This window comes from Artibeus jamaicensis, unplaced genomic scaffold (assembly GCF_021234435.1).
Source record: "Artibeus jamaicensis isolate MK-2021 breed Jamaican fruit bat unplaced genomic scaffold, CSHL_Jam_final scaffold_1964, whole genome shotgun sequence".
Classification (NCBI taxonomy): Eukaryota; Metazoa; Chordata; class Mammalia; order Chiroptera; family Phyllostomidae; genus Artibeus; species Artibeus jamaicensis.
Window position 1 is genome coordinate 38941640 of NW_026522030.1, and position 20840 is coordinate 38962479.

Sequence of the window (20840 nt, forward strand, 5' to 3'; positions counted from 1 at the left end):
CATTCAGAAATACGTAGGTATAAAATGCCTTCATGCTGTAATTCACCTTAAAATTCTTCAGAGAAAAAAAAGATAAGCAAAATGAAAAACAAAGTAATGGATACACATATTCATTCATTATTCTCCCTATCTTATATGCAAGATCTGTCCAGAAGGTATCCATCCATATAATATGAAAAGTAGAGACACTTATTGAAGATGATAAATATATAAGAAACATTGTACACAGAACAATGACACTGCAGTCCCCTTCAAGGTAGGCACCTTGAGACCTCACACAGTTTCCCCATGATTCATCTCTAGTTATGACCTTCTGGAGGAAATGTGGTTCATTAGTAGAGGTTTGAATCAAGTCTTTAGCAACTGCAGCATGATGTTCTTTCCGGTCTGGTAGCAGAAGCCACAGAAAAAATTTTGCCACAACACCTTTCATGCCAAGATCCAGCATTGAAATCTCAAACACAGTAGTTATTGGAATCCCCAAATCAGCTTCTAGTTCTCGCACTGTTGGTCACTGATCTTTGTTGATTGCAGTCCGTACTGTTCAGTATTCTCAGGTGTTCTGCTTGTTGCCTTGTGGAATGTGGATCACTTTCAACAGATTCTCAGCCATCTTTGGAGTATTTGCACCACACTTTTATTTGTGCTGCACTCACCGTATCATCCCTGAAAGCCTTCTGAATCATCCGAATAGTTTCCGTGGAGGAAGGAATGTTTGAGCTTAATGCAAAATTTGATGCAAATTTGTTGCTCCACTCACTCAGTAATTTTGAATGGGACAGCCAAACAGTACACATGCTCACTCAACAGTGTCTACCACCCCCACTGACTAGTACAGAAAATCATCATTGTTCATGCACGCACATTCCAGTCCACTCTCCTTGGCTGCCAGGGTACATTGATGTTGTGCAAACCATTCTCATTATAGTAATAATGGCTGGACTTTTTCTGTGCAGACCTCATACACTTAAATTTTTTAGTTCATACCACACACATATCCTACCCCACCAGGATCTCCAAGCTATAAATTTCTGTGACTATAAGAAGAGTGAAATAATTCTAAGCATTTCAGTGAGGAGTCAGCACTGTAGAAAAGGAGAGCCCAGGGCTTAGACAAAAAAGGCTTTTGTCAACCCTGAGCAGCCATACAACCTTGAGCAAATAAGAGCCTCTCAGGGCTTTGATTTGTTCACCTGTAAAATAACAATAATAGTCTAAATGACTTGGAGGGTATGTTCCAACTCTACAGTCCAGAGTCTTTCCATATCAGATAAGCATCAACTTATTCAACTCTTTATATGGAGGCGTTCAGGGGACCAAGAGACCAAATGGGTTCAAGATCCCATTATGCCACTTCCTTGTCCTGTCACTTTAGGCATCGTGATAATTTATTTCATGTGTGAATTTGACTGGGCCACAGAGAGCCCAGATGTTTCATTAAACCTTATTCCAGATGTATCTCTGAGCGTGTTTCTTGACAAGATTAAGATTTGAATCAGCAGACAAGTGACGAGCTTCATCCAGTCCTTGGAAGGCCCACACAGAACAAAAACACCAGGGGAGAATTCCCCCTCTTGATCTGGTTGTCTTCGAGCTGACACCTCCGTCCTTCCTGCCATCAGACCCAGACTCGGGCGGGAATTTACACCATCAGATCTGCTGCATCTCAGGCCTTTCGACTCAGTCAGGACCACTCCATCAGCTCTCCTGAGTCTCCAGCTTGCCAACTGCAGAGCTTGGGGCTTCTCGGCCTCCATAAACACATAAGCCAATTCCTTAAAATAAGTCTTTTTATATCCTATTGGTTGTGTTTCTCTGGAAATCCCTGACTTAAACAGACACCTCACTAGATATTTCTGAGCTATTTCCTCTATACTCTGGCTACCATCAGGGGGCCATTGCAGGATTGTGATAACATAAGGTGGAAGAAATCATGATAATTAAGACATATTATGAATCACATACCTCCATTGGAAACATTAAACTTCACTCCAAACTCTCCCCCTGGTCCTCCGGGGCAGTGGCTGGCTGTCAGGATGATTCCACCAGCTGCCTTGATTTTTCTGATAATGCAGGAAACAGCAGGTGTTGACAAGATGCCATTCTGTCCAATAATCAGTCGTCCAATCTAGATGAACCAGGAAAAAAAATCAATCCTGTTACATGGATTGAAGTACATTTCAACAGGAAAGTGCCCCAGGCTCTGTTAGCACAAAATAAATCACTTCAAAAGGAACTGAGTGGGCGGGGATGAGGAGGGGACAGAGCTTGAGCACTGTCTGTTCTGCCCAATGTCTCCAAGACCATTTGGGACACTCACGCCTAGCAGTCAATTATTAATCTGTAAATTGGAACTGCCTCATTAATTTGCAGTAGTTTGAACCATCTGCTTTTAACAACCAAAGGGTTAGCTTGAACCACAAAAAAAGTTCTTTGTTTCTGGCTCCAAAACTGCACATTAACATGCTGGAAATTACAAGGAAAAAAGAAATGAAGCAAGTCTATGCTTCATCCCTTCCTCTGGCTCAGCACATACTCACACAGGAGGGGACCTGACTTGTACAGCCTCGATGTCAGTGAGTGCATTTTAATTGTAGTCGGAATGACCACTCTCCTGAAAGCAGGAATTCTATATCGGCCACTCAGTGACAGCATGTGCTGGGCATGTTGAAGAAGCTACCCAGTCATGCTAGGCAGAGGTCTTTAAGTCATCCACTGGTGTGGCCAGACTCTTTCTATAGGTACAAACTAGACTTTTAAAGAAAAAAGCAATACAGCTCTGCAGAGCATTACTCGGTCTGCTTTGTTTTAAAATAGGACCCAATGCCATCCGATCCAGTGGTTCTCAGTCGTTGCTACAAAGTAGATCACTAACAAAGCCTAGAAAATTCATTGTACTCAGATTGCAACCCAGACCAATTATATTGGAGTCTCTGGGGAGTGGGATCCAACCGTTTGTAGTTTTCAGGGCTCCACAGGTAATTCTAACGCTCAACCAAGCTTGGTGAGCATCACTCAAAGGAGCAGCAGCATGAGCATTACCAATGAGCCAGGCAGAAATGCAGAACCTCAAGGCACAGCCAAGACCTACTGAATAAGAATCGGTATCCTTTTTTTTAAAGATTTCATTTATTAATTTTTAGAAACAAAAGAGAAACATTGACGTGAGAGAGAAACATCTATCAGTTGCTTTTCATATGCACCCCAACCTGGGACGAAACCCACAACCCAGGCACATGCCCTGGCCAGGAACTGAACTGCTGACCTTTTGCATTGCAGGATGGTGCCCAACCAACTGAGTCACCCTGGTCAGAGCAAGAATCAGTATCTTAATAAGATGCTTTTTCTTCCTTCTATAATTAATTTCTCCATAAAAGTTTCAGAAGTGCTGATGTAATCCATAGACAAAGGCAAGGTCTGGCATTGAGCTCAACAGCAGTTACTCTGGCACCAACAATAGCATTGCTGGAGGTAGGTCACTGATCAAATATGACAATGAGGAAAGATACAGAAAAAATGTACCACGGAAAGCAAACACAAGAGCTCCAAAAACAAAGCACTCTTGAGATGACTTAGTATGAAAGACCCACACACCATAACATCCCCAGATTACATTTTTCAGAGGACAATGCAAGTTATAAACAAATAAATGTAATAATAATAAACAACAATTTGGATACATATTAGGAAGGAAGTCAGCAGGGTTCCATGACAGAGAATAACGGGGTGTTGATTTTAATAATAACAATACTAATAATAGCCAAGGGGGCTTGGATTTTATTCTAAGTACAGTGGGAATCTATCAAAGGGTATTAAGCAATGGACGTGACCTGATACCATTTACATTTTAAAAGATCACAGACTGAGCAATCCATATGATCTTGTTAAACGGCAAGGTATATCTTGTCAGCAAAACATTCCCCTGGCTCTCCTTGTCCCTCACCAACCCAAGGTAAAGCCAAAGCCTTCATCATAGACTCCAAGGCCTTACGTGACCTGACCCCCATCGCCTGCCACTTCCCTCCCTCTCTCTGCTTCAGCCACACTGGCCGGTTTGCTGTTCCTCAGACACAATCAGGGCTTTTGCGTTTGTTCTTTCTTTTGCTTCGACTTCTCTTACTTGAGTATTCATATACCCACCCTGTCCTGTCCTTTGGGTTTCTCCTCTGATGTCCACTCATTAGAGAGAGCACTGTTGATAGTCCTATATAATACAGCACCCACCAGTCTTTAATTTCTCTGTTGTTCTGTGTATTTTACCCTGCTTTAATCTTCTGTGTTACACATATTACCATCTAATATTTTCCATGATGTTTATTCATTTTCCCACTATGTATAAGCTCTAAGGACTTTGTTAATTCACTGCAATATTTTAAGATTCTAAAACAAACTGGGCATGGAAGTACACAGTAAATACAAAATTAGTTGAAAAAATATCTACTGAATATATTCAATATATTCAAATATACTGAATTGGTTGAAAAAAATGAATAATTGGCACCATGTGAAAAATGCATCTGAGAGTGACAAGAGCAAAAGGAGAAAGATCGGATGAAAGGCTGAGTGTGAATAATGTCTTGGATTAGGCTACAGGCAACAGGCATGAAGAGAAGTGATTGTTTCTGAGACATTTTTTGGAAGGAGAATGAACAGAACATGTATGTGGAATGAAATATGAAAGAGAGGAGCTATGGCAGCCAGCCTCCAAGAGAGGAGCTACTCTAAAAATTAGGAGCAGTGGTCCTTGCTCCTGGCACTCACGCCTTGGTGGAGTCCCACCCACACGGAGTACAGCAGGTCTGGAGGAATAGAATACTGACAAGTCATAGTGTGTGACTTCCAAGGACTGTTGGACTGTTCACTCTGGAGCAAACCAATTACTGTGCCATGAAAACACCAGTCACGGAGCCCTGTGTAGGCACCTGTATGGAGAGGAGCGAAGACCGCCCACCAGCAGCCAGCCCCACCTCGCCAGCCGTGAAGGTGAGCCACCTCGCAGCGTACCCTCCAGCCCCAGCCAAGCCTTCACGTGACAAAGCCCCCACCAATGTATGACTGCAACCTCATGAGACTTCCCATCTCAAGCCAGAACAACCCATCTTCTGTCCCACAGAAGAAACTGTAAGAAATACTAAATATTTGTTATTGCTATAAGCCACTAGACTTTATGATATTTTCTTTTACAGTTGTCTACCTTTAAACTTAGATGAATGGTGGTGCCATGTATGGAGACAGGAAAGACATAGGGCAACAATTAGACTCATGTCATTATCCGGAGCCATGATAAATTATGTTCTACCTGCTCTTGTTAAAATTTAATTGATTACTCAACTCATTCTACTGAGTATTACACCCAAGGCTGAAGATTCTGCAGGTATAGCAATAAATACAATTTAGTCACTTCTCTCAAGGAGTAAGTTTGTACATTCAAGAACCTGAAAATTTATTGTATCTTTTTTTCATAGTCTTCTACCAATCCTATTTTTAGAATTATTCTTAAAGATATAATCTTTACCATCAACTTGGTGGCTAAAACAACAGAAATTTATTCTCTCACAGTTCTGGAGGCTAGACGTCTAAAACCCCACAGGGCTGCATTTCCTCTAGGGGCTCTAGGGGATAATCTGTTCCCTGACTTTGTTGGGCTCTGCGGGCTGCCCCGTGTTCCTGGGCTTGTGGCTGCATCACTCCAATCTCCACCTCTGTCTTCACATCACCTTCTCCACCATGGGTCTGTCTGTTTTCTCTTCTTCTGTTAATTCTTGCTCTTCCAATTAGCTCAAGACAAATGACACCAGAAAAGATATGGTTTTTGAGATCTAGTAATAGATCTCAAATAAATATAATAAATATATTGACCAAATAAATATAATCTGTGGTATAAAGAAAAAGTAGTTAACTTGAAGTCAGAAGATCTAGATATGAGTCTTGGCTCTGTCCCTAACCTACAGCAAATCACCTCACTCTGCTAAAGCTTGCTAGCTTCAACTTTAAAGCAAAAAGGGTATAGGGTTGTGAAAATTCACTTATGATGAAACTACATAAAGGGAAACTCTTTGTGAAATTAAACATGACCCAAATTATGCTACTGCCTTCTCCAAATCCCAATCCCTTCCCCCAACATTTAAAATTCATTCTAAGATGGCAGATTATCCCTTAAACTGACACTTCACTTTCTGAAAAAGTCCTAGAAATACTGCCCTCTATCAATGTAGCAGACTGCTACCTTACAAGGAAAAGATGTTCTACTTCCATAATTGGCTTTGATTCATTTACAGCATTGGAACAGGCAACATCTGTCTTCTATTCCTGAGTGAAACACAGTCCACAGCTGGGGAGTGCAACCCATGCCATTCAGCGGCAACCTCGCTGGAGGAATCTCCACTCCCACACCACATGGCCTGTCTTTGGCTGGAGGAAGGCAACCAACCCAGCCCTGCAGCAGGTACACTAGAGCTCCCTGGACGGGCCTTACTGCTACTGAGGAACATGTCCTTCGGCACCATTAGGAAAGGCGGGCGCTGTGGGCCCTCCTTCTGCAAGCAATCACCATCATTCCTATGGCGTGGTTACTTAGAATCTCTCTGTGCTAACCCTTTAACTTGATGCCAGTGGCTTTCATCACCCTTAAACTTCACCTAAATTGTATTATTGTTGGCTCTACCCATGAGTGGGCATAGCAGGTGCTGAGGGAATCTGGACCCCCCTCCACATGACAGAGACCAGTGTCCTGAAAAGAGAAAGTTTTACTACACAAAGCTTTCTCCCAACACTTCCATTTCTTCACACCAGGTGCACATACAGCTAATTTTGCTAATGATTTTTATTTCTGATGGCTCCTTCTTTTCAGAATTCTGCTGACTACTCTTCTAAATTAGATTTAGCATGAGTTCAGTTTTTAATTAGCTCAAATTAAAAGCCTAAAGAGCAGCGATGTACAATTTAAACCCACAGGTTAGAATCTCAGAGGAGATGCAGAATTTTTATTCCAAATCAGTTTTCCCCAGTAGGGGATTACCCATGAAGGCAGGATTGTTTTCATGTGTGAACTCCCTCAATAAGACTTCCCCTTGATGATTTCCTTTTAGCTTTAAATAAGTATTTAAAAAAAAAAAAAAGGAGTCCCAAAGAGAGAGAAGGAAGAGTAAGCATGACATTCCTCACTGTCTTCCATTCACCGCGTCATGGCCCTATAGTCTCAAAGCAAATCAGAGAGAGTGAGGAGAGCAATAAACAGAAACTTCCTTGATGCTACACAGAGAGAGTGTTGTACAGGACCACACAGCCACTACCACATCCACCTCCAAAGTGCTTGGAAAGTCATACACACAAAGGTGACTGTTTCCCATCTTCTCAGTTAAACAAAAACCAAAAACTACAAAGGCAGTCCAAAGCCAAACTGCCATGGATGGCAGGGGCTTCAGTCTTTCAGTCCCAGCTGTCAGAGAGGAGGGCCAGCCCGTAAGCAGCACTGCACATGAGTAAGCAGGTGATGGCTAAGTGGAATTTCAAGAAATAACAAACTCAAGACATGGATGTGGTTACCCAAACACCAAGGGACTTCTCCAGTTGCTCGTGGATAATTGTGCAGTTAAATGCTTTGTTACATGGAGACCAGATGGGAGCAACGGAACTCATCCTCAGCTCCCTGTGTCCCTGGAAGTCTTTATACACACACTCAGGGGCTGGAAGCAAGAGATGAGGGTCCATTAGAACCAAATCAAGATGTGGATTTCATATTCGATCCCTAACATCTGAACAAGTTCAGAAAATTCACAGGCATCTAGAAGTTTGGCCCAAGTTCTGTTCCTCAATCAGCCCACCAATTTTTAAGATCTCACTGAAAGGATCAGACAATCTTGCTTTCCTAAGGTGCAAAATGAGGGTAGTGGAATTGGAACTTTGGTTCTTCCTAGTGATAAGGTAATTCAGTGTTTGAAAAATGCTGAAATTTTTACCTTAAGGTACAGAGTTTGGCTCCCTAAAATAAGAAAGGGCCCTGTTTGCTGCCATGTCACAACGTGACCAACCATGTCATGAAGTGACCAACCCACCTGGGTACCAGGATGATAACAACTGGATCTACCTGGGTCAAGGACGGAAGAGTTGAGTGCCTGCAGATAAACTGAGATGTTGGTATAATGGGAAAGGATATAAAAACTGACTTTGCCACACGTTAACTGTAATAGCTGTAAGGGGGCCCAAAAACCCCAGAATCTATTTATTAAAAAATTATGTATTTATTCTTACATGTTTAAACTTCAATCACCTTCAAAGTACTCTCCATTTGATGCAATTTACCTACTGAGACTTTTTTTCCACTGCTCAAAAAAAGTTTTTGAACTCAATGACTCTGATGCCTTTTAGTGCTTCCGCCATTTTTTGTTTTTGTTTCACCTCTTTCACATAAGCAAAATGTTTCCCTTTGAGAACTTTTCTCATCCACGGAAACAAAAAAAAATCACTTTGGGTGAGATCGGGTTGAATAGGGAGGGTGGGGCATGGGGGTCATGCTGTTTTTGGTCAAAAACTGCTGAACACTCCATGCAGTGTGGGCAGATGTGCTCATAAATCACCCGTAATGAAATGAGAAAATGGGTTGAGTCTTCAAAAAATTCACTGAAGCTGAACGCAGCCTCTCACAACAACACCAGCTGATAAACTGATATAGATGGTTTCCTAGAACACCCACCTAGTGGGGGAAGCTTGTACTGCAAGCGCCCCACTCTCCAGAAGATAATTCCAGGTATCTGGGGAGTCTCCCCTCATATATGACTTTGGACAAGACCCCAAATCCCTCTGTGTCTCAGCTTTATTATCTAAAAGATCTAACAATCACATGATGGAGGATGAAGGCCAATGTAGCCAAGCCCAGTGCAGGGCCTGACACCCAGTAAGTTCTAATACATTTCTCTTGCATTCTTCAACTCTTAATTTTGAATATCTTAAATCATAATAATTGAGTGAGTTTGTTGTTTTATTAATCTCTAATGGTTTCCTAATTATAAAAATGTATATTTGCATGTTCCTTTTTTGAACATTTAAGAAGTACACATAAGGAAGAGGAAAATAAAAATCCTCAGTAAACCTAAAAATGACCACTGTTACCATTTTATGTGTGCCCCTTGTCTTTTTTGTCCATCTGTTTTGGTCTTTCCCTTTTTCTCTTTCATTTTCTCTCTCTCTCTTTGTCTCTCTCCCACCTCTTCCCTCCCTTCTTCCTTTCCTTTCATTTACATATTTTTATGTTTTTACAAAAAAAATTTGTGTGGCCTACATCTTTCACTTAATATAACAAGCCCTTCCCTAAAGTGTGTCTCTCTCTCTCACTGAATATTCTCCCACATGATTTTACTGGCTGTAGCATCTTCTATTATTTAAATGTCCTATAATGTATTGACCAATAAAAAAGTGTCCTTTCACTGAAAGTTTTTATATGTGAAAATTGAAAAATGTTTGATGACTGAACTCAATCTGTGGAATAAGTTAAAATGAATATATCTTGCCCATAATTAAATTAAAAATTAGTTGTAACATGCTTTCATAACTATACATTATGTCTTCTTTCTCCTTTAACCACCAAAACTGCTCACTAAGAAACTACCAAAGTCCATGGTGAGGAGTGACAGGACCTTGTCTGCACCCTTGCCTTGACCCAGACCTCCACTCATTGCCCCCATCTGCACCTCTGACTGGCACTGCCCCCTGGTGTAGACTGTGCCGGCCCGCGGACTTCCCCATGCTGTTGAGCTCACCGTGGAAAGCAGCCCTGTGGCATAGACCCCTGCCTAGAACAGCAGGACTTACACCCTGCCTATGTTCCTTTGTACTGGCCCACCCAGTGCCAGCACAAGTCCTATTTATTATCATAGAAACATAGCTCGTTTGGGAACATTTAGTCACCTCCTCAAATTCTACGCAGTCAGTCTTCAAACTCTCCTGACGTCTGGGACTCTGTTCTATCTTCCTCTTGAATATATCCAGCAAAGAAGATACATCTCTTCAAGGGGGTGGGGTATCCTCTGCTCAAGTGCACACACACATCTGCTACTTGACAAACTACCTAAATTCTTAAGAATATTTTATATGTGGCACCTCTATAGGCAGATAGAAATTTTATACAACAGGTTCTGGAGTAACATCATTTTGTTCAATATCAACTTGTTATAACATTGATGGGATACAAAAGGAACTTAACTGTATTTACATCAATTATCCTGTGGTAAAATTGGTTGCATTATATGTCATTCCACTTAAAGTTATAAAGTTATAGGACTAACTGTAGAATGAATATATATACACACATATATACAGGGTTACTGTATATATATATATTCCCAAAATAAAAACTCAGAATCTTTGGCATCTCAGCCTTTCTTTATAGCTTTGTGTTTTCCCATGAGTATCTTTCACTCATGGGAATATATATGTATCAATTAAAATACATTTATATGGATCTTTAAATAATCCATCAGACCACTTTCTGTCTGGCCAGGAAATAATTACTGCCCATTTGCTAAGTGCCTCTATCCCCTATAGCATGTTCCAGTGAACTAAGGACCTCTGGCTATCATAGATTTACAACTCAGCAAGATTAAACAATTTACTGTTATTTATGACAGCAAAGCTGGGTCTTCTGTATTATATTCCACATTAGCATCTGTCACTTTATGTTTGGGAGCGCCTGTCCAGAAGCAGATTCTGCCTCCTGACCAAACACTCAGCCGGGCGGCAGAGACAGGCACCCTGACAAAGAGCATGACGAAAGAGCTGAAAGCATCACTAGCTGCCGCAGCTGTGCATTTTCAGACCACTCAGCAGCTTAGCATGGAGTCTCTCAGCCTCTGCTGAGCCCGTTCCTCTCCATAATCTCTCACATGGCCCAGTCCATTAGGCTCGAAAATACTCCTGAAAAGAGCAGCTTAAGATTTGGCCTCAGGAGTGGGCAGTGGGGCAGCTGGGGTTAGGGGGCTGCTCTCAACATAGCCTGAGCCTCAGAAAGTTTTAAGGTGGGAAAACATGGCATTGGCACAGCTAACTCATAACAGGACATAATGCACAGACCACTCTAAAAGAAAAGTCCTTTATATTGAGTTAAAAGTCTATGCCAGAGCAGCTGTTGCTACCTCAAGTACTGTGCCAGTGGTGTGTCATGCGTGTGTGTGCGTGTGTGTGTGTGTGTGTAGTGCGGGGAGGGGCGGGGTCACGACCTCCCCAGCCAGCCTTCAGCAGCATGGAGGAACACCAAAGGTCAAGAGGAACCTCCCCAAAGTGAATGTGGTCACCACACCAGCAGGTGCCTTCTCTTCAGTAACGCTCCTGAGACTAAAAAGCCAGTGTGCACATGTCCTTTTACTTTCATCAGAGGAAAATTGTTTGGTGGTAATTGTTATACGAAAAAGTAAAATAATTGGTAATAATACATTAGCACATTCAATCTTCCCAATAGCCCTGGAAGATATGGGGGACAAGTATTATTACTTTCCCTGTTTTTGTTAATGAGGCCGCAAACCCAAGAAAGAAGGCTAAGTGATTTCATAATCATACAAGTTGCAAATGGTAGTACCATGATTCAAATCTAGAGCTGCTTCTTTTTTCTTCATTATTCGTTGTTGATGTGTTTAATTATGAAAGCAATGCACACATGTATATAATTAGTTAATAAAGAGAAGTATATGAAGGAGAGAGGGAAAGGATCCTCCTTCCCCAACCATACACACCCACAGACCTCAGATATTGGGCTGACCAAAAAGTCTGTTACGTTTTTTCCGTAAAATAAGAGACACATTTTTCATGTTCACCAATAACTTTATTGATTTGGATATTTTGAGTATGTCAGCTATCTCCTGCTACTGGCTTCTAGTGGGTAGAGGCCAGGGGTGCTGCTAAACATCTTCTAGTGCATAAGACAGCCCCACAGCAAAGGATTATTTGGCCAAAATGTCAATAGAATCGAGAAACTTCGCAAACCACTTCTAACACATTTGATCAGTCACAGCACCTTCTCCATATACTGCACAAATCTCTTCTGTTGCGTTTTAGCTGTGTTTTTACTTTTCTTGAAATAATAAAGAGTGATAGGCAGGAAATACTGCATATCTTCTTCCATCTTCAATGTTTAAATGGCTGCACAAAATTCACCAATTTTGATGTTATTTTTAAATGCATGCTGATATGACAGCTGCCACAATACAATCTAACAAAATTGTTTCCAATGACGTCAAGGACAACTAAATGCTACTAGAGCCATCATACAGAAAAAAATGTAACAGACTTTTTGGTCAACCCAGTATAGTCACTGTTAACTGTGTAGAGTGTATTTTTCTAACCTTATTTTTTATGCCTAGAGTATGTACACAAAAGTGAGATCATGCTACACATAATTACTAATTACTTCATTTCATGCAACAAGCTGTCATTCACGACTTTCTCATGTCACATATAGATCCACCTCCCATGTTTATGAATGTGAACACACCTGTGCTGAGGGTGTGTCATACATTATGTACCTGTTCCTACTGTTGAACATACAGATTGCTCCCAAGTTTTTCTTCCACAAAGTGCTATGGTGAGTATTCTTGTACATAGAATTTGCACATTGTACTAGGAAAGTCTACAAGGTAGTGTCATAGATTACAGGATTCCCAGATTATTGAACAAGAACTCTATTAATTTAGATATACACTGCCAAGTTATTTAATTTAAAAAATGTATCAATTTAACATCCACCATCAGTGTACAAACATAACAGTTTTCCCCATCCACACCAACTCTGAGTGTGTACTATTCTTTTTTCCAAATCGATGGGTGGTTTTTTCATATTTCTTTTATTATTGAGATTGATCACCTTTTCATGTATTTTTTGTTGTTGACAATATTTCTTTTGAACTGTTTGAATTTTCTTATTGGAAAAGCTTTTCATATATTGTAGATATCATGCATTTGTTGTAAAACTCTCCTCCCAGTATTTTTGGGGGTCTTTTGTCAAATGGGATAAACTTTGGTGTTTATGATTTCAAATTCTTTTCTCTTCCCATCAGAAATTCCTAAATGCAAAACTAGATACCCCTAGCTACCAGTCAGGACTCTTATTGGAGGAAAACAATATATTGGCAATAATTTAATATTATATTTGTAGAAAGCACCTATTAGTAGAGACTTGGAAAGGGAAAAAAAAACTCCTGTGACTCTATACCAAGAAAAAGAATTTCTTTGGGGAATTGAATGTTCCTGAAACTTTTCATATAAATATAGACTTTAGTCCAAAATTTTATGTCACTAAAAATGTAAGAGATGAAAGATATTTAAGGACTCAGAAAATGTGGATTTTAACAAGTCTTGTATATATTCTAAATATCCTTTTACTCATAACTAATGAGAGTGAGTCAGATGAAAGAGCCTAAAACTTTCCCTCTGGCTTTGCAAGTATAAACAGTTAAGGCATATTGGCCAAATCTTGACTGTTTGCAATTAACTGTCAAGGCTGTAGGCAAACGAAGAACATTGTAGGCCTAGCTTTCTACCTTTAACATAAAAATCCCTGGGACATTTAGACATTTTCCCCCCTATCCATTATTCCAAAATAATCCTGTTCAAATTCTCTTACAGTATTTGTTCACATCAGTGTTGTCTAAAAGAAGAGTGGCTGAGGACCAAAAGATAAGGGTTAAGGTTGGCTATGCCAAAACCTACGCTGAGATTCCTCAAAACTCGGTCCCAACTTCTATTCCTCAAGTCTGTACAGAAACTAGCAAACTTCCGAGATCACAAAGGGCTCAAAGAGAACAGATGTTTCATAGAAAATTCTTAGGGCAAGTTTCACACATAATGTTGCTGATGTGTGTCTGTCTTTTCAATAAACATCATTATGCTTTATTAGAAGGTTTAATAAAGGAGCTTAGTTAAAAATGCCATCTGGGTCTCTGGACACATTAAACAAAGCTTAAAATAACCCACTCCAGCAACTGGGAGGGCCCAGCTGTTCTCAAAACCTCTCCCACTCTCTTTACTTTCCTGTGAAAAAAAGTAAGTGAAGACTTGGGGTTAAAAGATTCAAGAATAAACTGGTGCAAACAGATAGAGAGATGGAACCGAGGACTCCCTAAATCTTGCTACTACTCATTTAACAGATATCCCAACCCCACAGATCTGGGATGGGGATTTGGGAAGGGAAGCAAGATATAGCAGTGGAAACCTCTTTAAGGTTTTCTAGTGTATTACAAGACCTCCCAAGGTCTGGGCCACAACAGCTTATCTCATCTACCTCTTCCATAGTGAAAACCAGTAGAAAATATAGAACAATCACCACCCAGTTCTTTTTTCCCTTCCAGAGGTAAGACCTGGAGCCAACCAACCCCAGATGTCCACAGCCATTCCAGGAAATAAACCTGACATATGGAAGCACAAGCTTCCCTCTCGTACTTCCTTTTTCTTCCTTCCCCACCCAACACCATATCTTCTTGCAACTCTTCCAAGCCTATGTCTCTTACCTTTGCGTCCATACCAAAATTTGTTCCCCAGATAGTCTAATCATTTCAAGGCAAGTGTATTCTTATTCTTTGGAGTGACCATCTGTCCTTGGCCCATTAGAATCAAACACAATCTGTGCAAGCACCTTAACTGGAGGGCACCCCCAAGCCCCTTGCGGACCCAGCTTTCCTCCTGTCATTGCACTTCAGCTTCCACCTCGAAAAGGCTTCACAAGGCCTTGACAAGCTCTGGAATTTGTAACTCAATACTAATACTGTTGTTGATTATCATATGCCCAGTACTGTACATGGCTAGTCAACAACTGCATTTCCTCTTGACTAAAACATGAAACAGAGATATAAGTTGTTTGCAAATGGGCCCACTGCATGGTTTATTCAATGTGTGCATTCAAATTATTATTCTTTGAAACACATTAGGTTGGCCTTAATAAGACCCCATAATATTTCTTAGTGTTATAAATGTTACAAAATGCTTTCCTAGGCAGTGCTTTGTTCCCAGGATAATTTAGTGGTGCTGTCATATCCAATTTATAGATGAGGAAACGAGTGGCTTCTCGGTATTTCAAGAGGCTGAAGCATTTGCCCTGCAACTCGTAAGGCAGAGCTGGGAAAATATGGGGAGGCCAAATGCTGATTCTCAAAGCTGATGCATGCTTAGCCCAGCTCAGGCTTAGAAACAGGCTTGGCCCACAGTCTTTGCCCGCACTGCTGAGTTCTTACTGCAATCATTCACTTTCAGTAGGAGGAGGGTTAAAGCCCTTTTTAGTAACCTACCAGAAATGAATGAATAAACTCAAAATAAACAAGGACAGGGGATCAGAAACTGTATAAAATCCTTTCCATGCATCACCTTATTCTGCCAGGGCTAGAGATGATACAGTACTTTTTATACCATAGCTCTTTGTCTCCTAGGCTAGAGTTTGGTTTGGGTTTACCAAATGTGTATTTGTAATGTTTGGTGGTTTACCTTTATTTAACCTGTAGTTGCTTTGAATATAACAGTCCGGTGCCACTAAACACACACACACACACACACACACACACACACACATTTTAAATGCTAAGTTATAAAGCTATACCGTCAGGTATGGTAGTTACTAACCACTTGTGGCTATTTAAAGTTAATTAAGTTAAATGTAAAATTCAGTTCTTCGGTAGCATTAGCTGCCTTTCAAGTGTTCAGCAGTTACATGTGGCTAGTGGCCAGGACAGTACAGATTACAGGGTATTTCCATCATCACAGAAAGTTCTGCTGGACAGTGCTGATGATACGCAATGTCGTCTCCAGGGAGACAAGACTTTAGAAAAAGTCAGGAAGAGCTTGAGGCAGACTCAGTGCTGTCATTGTCCAATAATAAAGGTGGATTGGACAAAAATGTTGATAACAAAGAAGGGAAAGAGAGAACGCTCTCAGCCAGATGGATCTACCCAGACAAGGGCAGAGGCATTCTCGTAGCCCTTCTGTTGTATTTAGCTCTTGAACTCCATCAGATACCCCAATGAATCGATACATAGAGAATCTAAACCCCTGAAGAGGATCTGAGGCAGATGGAAATAGAAATAGAACAGAATATCAATTAGTTACAAACTAAGTTTAATCACAATTCATTTAAATGATACAATTTACCCTTTGTACTTAGTAGTTATTTTTCTTTTTGATATGATATCATGTGCATTATCAAAAAGGAATTAAAATACTTCTTGGGATTTTTTAGGTAAATTCACATGACCACATAAAAACTACAAAAACAGGTTAAAAGTACCTTTTCAGTAGTCATGAGTCCATTCAGATTGATTATATGTGAATCCAGGAGTCCACAGCAAGATTCAAAAAAGAGAAAGAAAAGAAAACAAAGCAAAACAAAATTCATGTATTACCAATGGACGTGGCTGTTTCACCAAATTTTTACTGTGAAAATTGGTAATTAAAGAGAGAGAGATAAATATATATCCTGCTTTCCAGAAGGAACTCTATCACAGGATAACCAAATAGCCCAGGTGTGGGGGAAATTCCCAGGTTATAGGAAAAAAAAAACACTAGCTAAAACATTTAGAAGGCATTAGAGAATTAGCAAATCATCACTTGTGAAGCCCCAGTGAAACATTTCACTCATGCCAGAATCATTCACAGATGCAGCAGGTAAAAGCTGACAAGGAGACAAATATTCACCGGGTACAAAGTTCACCCCACAGGCTACTTGCTGGTCCCCAGGGGGAGATCATGGAGGCTACAGGCAATCGCCACCACAGCCCTGTGACCCCCTCAGCATCACGCGTGACGGGTCAGCCAGAGACCATACTTTCTAATGTGATACAGTATGAACATACGCCATTGCCTATAAAATATTCTTGTAAAAAACATTGACCCCGAGTCTCATTCAGCCTTTACAACTAATCTTTAGTTCACAAAAGAGAAACAAATAAACAAACAAAACATGAATATAGTGAAAAGTTAAATGACATCATCAAAAAATAATCAGAAAATTCCAGAAATGGGGTGGTGGCCTACTCGCTCTGCTAAGTAAACTCCATTGACAAAATAAAAATAAAAAGAGAGGTACTTTCTAGGTTAGGAGAGACTTAAGAAAAATAACCAAATGCAATGCATGTTCCTTGATTAGAAGAAATACTTCGGAATAACTGAGGAAATCTGAACGTAGGCTGGGTAATAAATGATACAGAGAAATTGCTTTTTATTTTGTTTGGGATGATAATGACAATGTAACGCTCAAAGAAAATGTTCTTATTTTTTAGAGGTCCATACTAAAGAATTTAGAGGTAAAATGTCACTTTATTTAATATACTTTAAAATAGTCCTCAAAGAGATGAAATAAGTATAACAAATGTTAACAATTTAGGGTATGGGCATATGAATGCCATTTATTTATTCTCTCCTCTTTCTGAAAGTTTGAACATTTCATAATTTTGTAATAAAATTTTTAAATCCCAAATTGCACAGGTATATGTCTGAGAACCTACTTCAAACTTTATAAGATATGCAAACATTGATAATGTAGTTTACCATTTTATAAATTCCAAACTTCTGTTCTCTTCCATCAATTACATAATCAAAGAACAATAATAGTTTCCTTATATAAAATTATTTTGTAAAATTAACTTTTTAAATTAAAACAAAGAGATCTTAGATAGAGAAAATGCAGTCTGCCCAGTCAGGTTCCAGTCAGGTAAAAAAAAAAAAAAGAAATTCTAGTTTTCTCCTATTTTCTAACCTGTTTTGAATATTCAGTAAGAATCAAAAAAGGCCAAAGCACTTAGAATCCAAGTTCATCATTTCTGAATACAACTCAGTAGTCCAAATCAGGAGACAAGGACATTACTACCAGTTTGCAATTACTCAAGACCAATTCTGCTTATAGTTATCCAAACCACTTTCCCCAGAAGCCAGTTTTTTGATTATTCACTTTGCTTTAGCAAAAGCCCCCCAAGAACTGAACAAAATGAGGGAGAGATTGGTTAAAATTGGCTGCTTGAAAATTTTGATAAATGTCCACCATTCTCTTCACCCATGCCTACCCATCTTAGAAGTAGTACTTTCAGATTAAGAGATGGTATTTCTATGTGGACTTTAATTTGTCATTCTGCTCTTCATAACCACAGCAAGGTTCAAGCTGAGTCTATTTTAAGTTATATATTAATATATGCTAATGATCTCCTAAAATAAACTCTGCTCAAAGTTAATAAAATGTGTTTATCAAGGAAGACCCATGGAAGAGGCTGAAGAGCCCTCATGGTACACTCATGGTAGAGTGTGCCAAGAAACAATAAAGCATAATATTAATTTGCTTGTGCAAATCAACAATTGTATCCTGAGCAGCTTCAAAAATACCCTGAGCCACAGTAAATACTGGACAGACTATGTTTCTCTCACTCCCAGGAAAAACTGGCCAGGAGGGAGTATGAAAGCCGCCCCGGCTCTCCCAGGGCGCACTGCTCTCCATCATTCCATGGGACAGCGTTGTCAGACAAAAGTAAAAGGCCATTCGTCAACTTCTCTCCAAACCCCTGATTCCAGCCAATTTTCACCAACCCCAACTGAAAGTCACGGAGAAACACAAGTCTTGCCTCTCCAGCATCATCATCTGCAGGGGTTGGAAATCGCAATCCCACCACCAACTCACCCCTCAGCCCTGTTCCCTCCAACTGATTTGTTATTTTTTTCCCAATACCCTTCCCCATCCCTGAAACTTTGAGGAGAGGGACTCACAGGAGACAAACATGAAACATGGACAACCCCAAAGCTTTAACACACACACACACACACACACACAATGAGAAAAAAATGGAAAGTGTTGGGAAGAGAAAGGACAGAATCAAAATGCCAGAAAATTGTTTAGTTTCACTTTTTACATGTTCACACTCATTTATACATTTGCAGGGATTCCACGTAAAGAAGAGTTCTGCGGGAGTGGGCCTGACTGCATTGACAAGGCTCAAGTTACTCTTTCAGACAATGTTTCCCACATAGAAATCAGAGATCCCTGAAGCTAAGGATCCCTCTTGTCAAAGTCCTGGAGAAGCCGCTGGATTCGGGAAGGAGGAAAGAGGGGTACGGGAAACACCAAAAGGAGGGAGGGGAAGGGACAACAACAGCAACACCCAAAACCGATGTCTGAGAACTCGCACTGCAGAAGAAGGCTGCAGAGGTCGTGGGAGAATGGAGAGGAAATGAGGGCGAACCGCACAGAGAGAAGCAGCATGAAATGTTGTGAAATGCCAAGGGTGTCTTGGAGAGAAGCTGGGAACTGCTTTTAAAGGGGGCATTGCAAATCTCATTTCCGACTATTTACAGATTTGTCTTGGGGGGACTGAGCGCCCAGGCTGCATAGCATCAGGTTGATGCCTACCCCATTCCTACCTAAATCATATTAATCATGAAATAATTCCACTGGGTTCATGATCCAACGATATTAAAAACTTTCACCCATTACACTCGCCAAGTATGTCAGGGATCAACCCTGGTGTATGTTCTGAGCTGATACTACTGTTAAATTTGGCAGACCCAGACTTTAGGGTGGAAGAAGGTGATTGAAATAGGAAATGTCCGGGGAGCGCCGGGGAGTCTGCGGAGGGCAGTGGTGGCCAGACGCTGGAGGACCTGGGAGAGCGGCACGGCTGGAGTCCGGGCCCAGGTCCACGGTGGCCGCCGGCAGGAGAGGGCAGGGGCGGAAAGAGGGGACGGCGGTGGCGTGGCGGGAAGCGAGGGTGACCAGGTAACTCACCCCGTTGGCCGCAGCCATCTGCACCACGATCTCCGTGGCCGTCCTGCTGAAGTACCTGCCGTCGCTGCCCACCACCATGGTGCAGCCCTGGCGGTCGCGCAGGTCGATGGACGACAGCACGCTCTGGATGAAGTTGGGCAGGTAGTTGCGCTGGCCCTCGAAGAGCCCGGTGGGCCGCCGCAGCCCGCCGCCTCCGGTGGGCCGCTGGTCCTCGTAGGGTGCCGTGGGCACGGTCAGCACCGGGATGGGGCTCCCCTCCATGGCGCCTCCTGGCCGGTCCTGCCGCGGCTCCCGGGAGCCGGAGGGAATCTGCAGCCCGTCAGGGCCCCCCCACAAGCCTGGCAGCGCGCCGAACTCCGCCTCGCGCCCCGGCCCCCTCCCCAGCGGCCCGAGCCCTGCGCCCTCCTGCGGCACAGACCGGTGGATCCTCCCTCTCCAGCGCTCGCTGTCCCGGCGAAGTTTGGCCTGTACCTTCCGACAAAGTTTTCCCCCCACTGACTTCTCTCCAGCCGGTCGTCCTACGGGCCCGCAGTTTCTTCCCCTAGCTGGACTCACTTTTGGGGTGTCGTCCCTAAAACACGTTCCCAGTGCCAGCTACCCCGACCCCTGCAGGCTCCTCCCGTGCCTGGCCCCCGCCTTGCCAACAATCGGCTGTCTCCACGGCCCACCCTCCGCTAGAAAATAATCTGGGGGTGAAAATGATCCTGCAGCAGGATTTGGGATCCTCTCCCCTTTCACCGGCAAACTTGTCTATTGGTCTCCCTGGGAGTGAGCAGTTTACACGCATGAGTTTCTCTCTTGAACAAGGACGAGGGAGTTGGGAGGGGCCCGAACCTTTTGCCATCAGCAACAGCCCCAGCCAAAAATAACCCTGGAAAGGCGAGCTGAGAATTGTTATCTTCTGCCAGCGCTGAAATTGGAGGCTGGGCGCTGCGTGTGTCTGTGTGTGTGTGCGCACACCCTCCACCACTGCCATTTGTTGCAGGGAATCACAGACTGTCAGGCCCTCGGTCCAGCGGGACCCACCCGGCCATCCGCACTTCCCCCGTGCTCTCTCGAGGCAGCCCACGTTTCCGTGTGGAAACGGCTTTTCTGGCCGTGGTTGTACCAG

General features: G+C 41.9%; 1 protein-coding gene across 1 annotated transcript in view; it reads right to left on the minus strand.

Moving 5' to 3' along the window:
- The window catches only part of PGM5 (phosphoglucomutase 5), a 170770-nt gene extending 150239 nt beyond the window's left edge, over positions 1 to 20531 (minus strand). The window contains exons 1-2 of the mRNA XM_037165571.2: positions 19730 to 20531; positions 1966 to 2128 (exon numbers count right to left, since the gene is read on the minus strand). Of these exons, the coding sequence (XP_037021466.1) occupies positions 1966 to 2128; positions 19730 to 19990 (424 nt within the window). The 5' untranslated portion in view covers positions 19991 to 20531. The remainder of the gene's footprint in view (positions 1 to 1965; positions 2129 to 19729) is intronic.
- Positions 20532 to 20840: the final 309 nt, after the last annotated feature.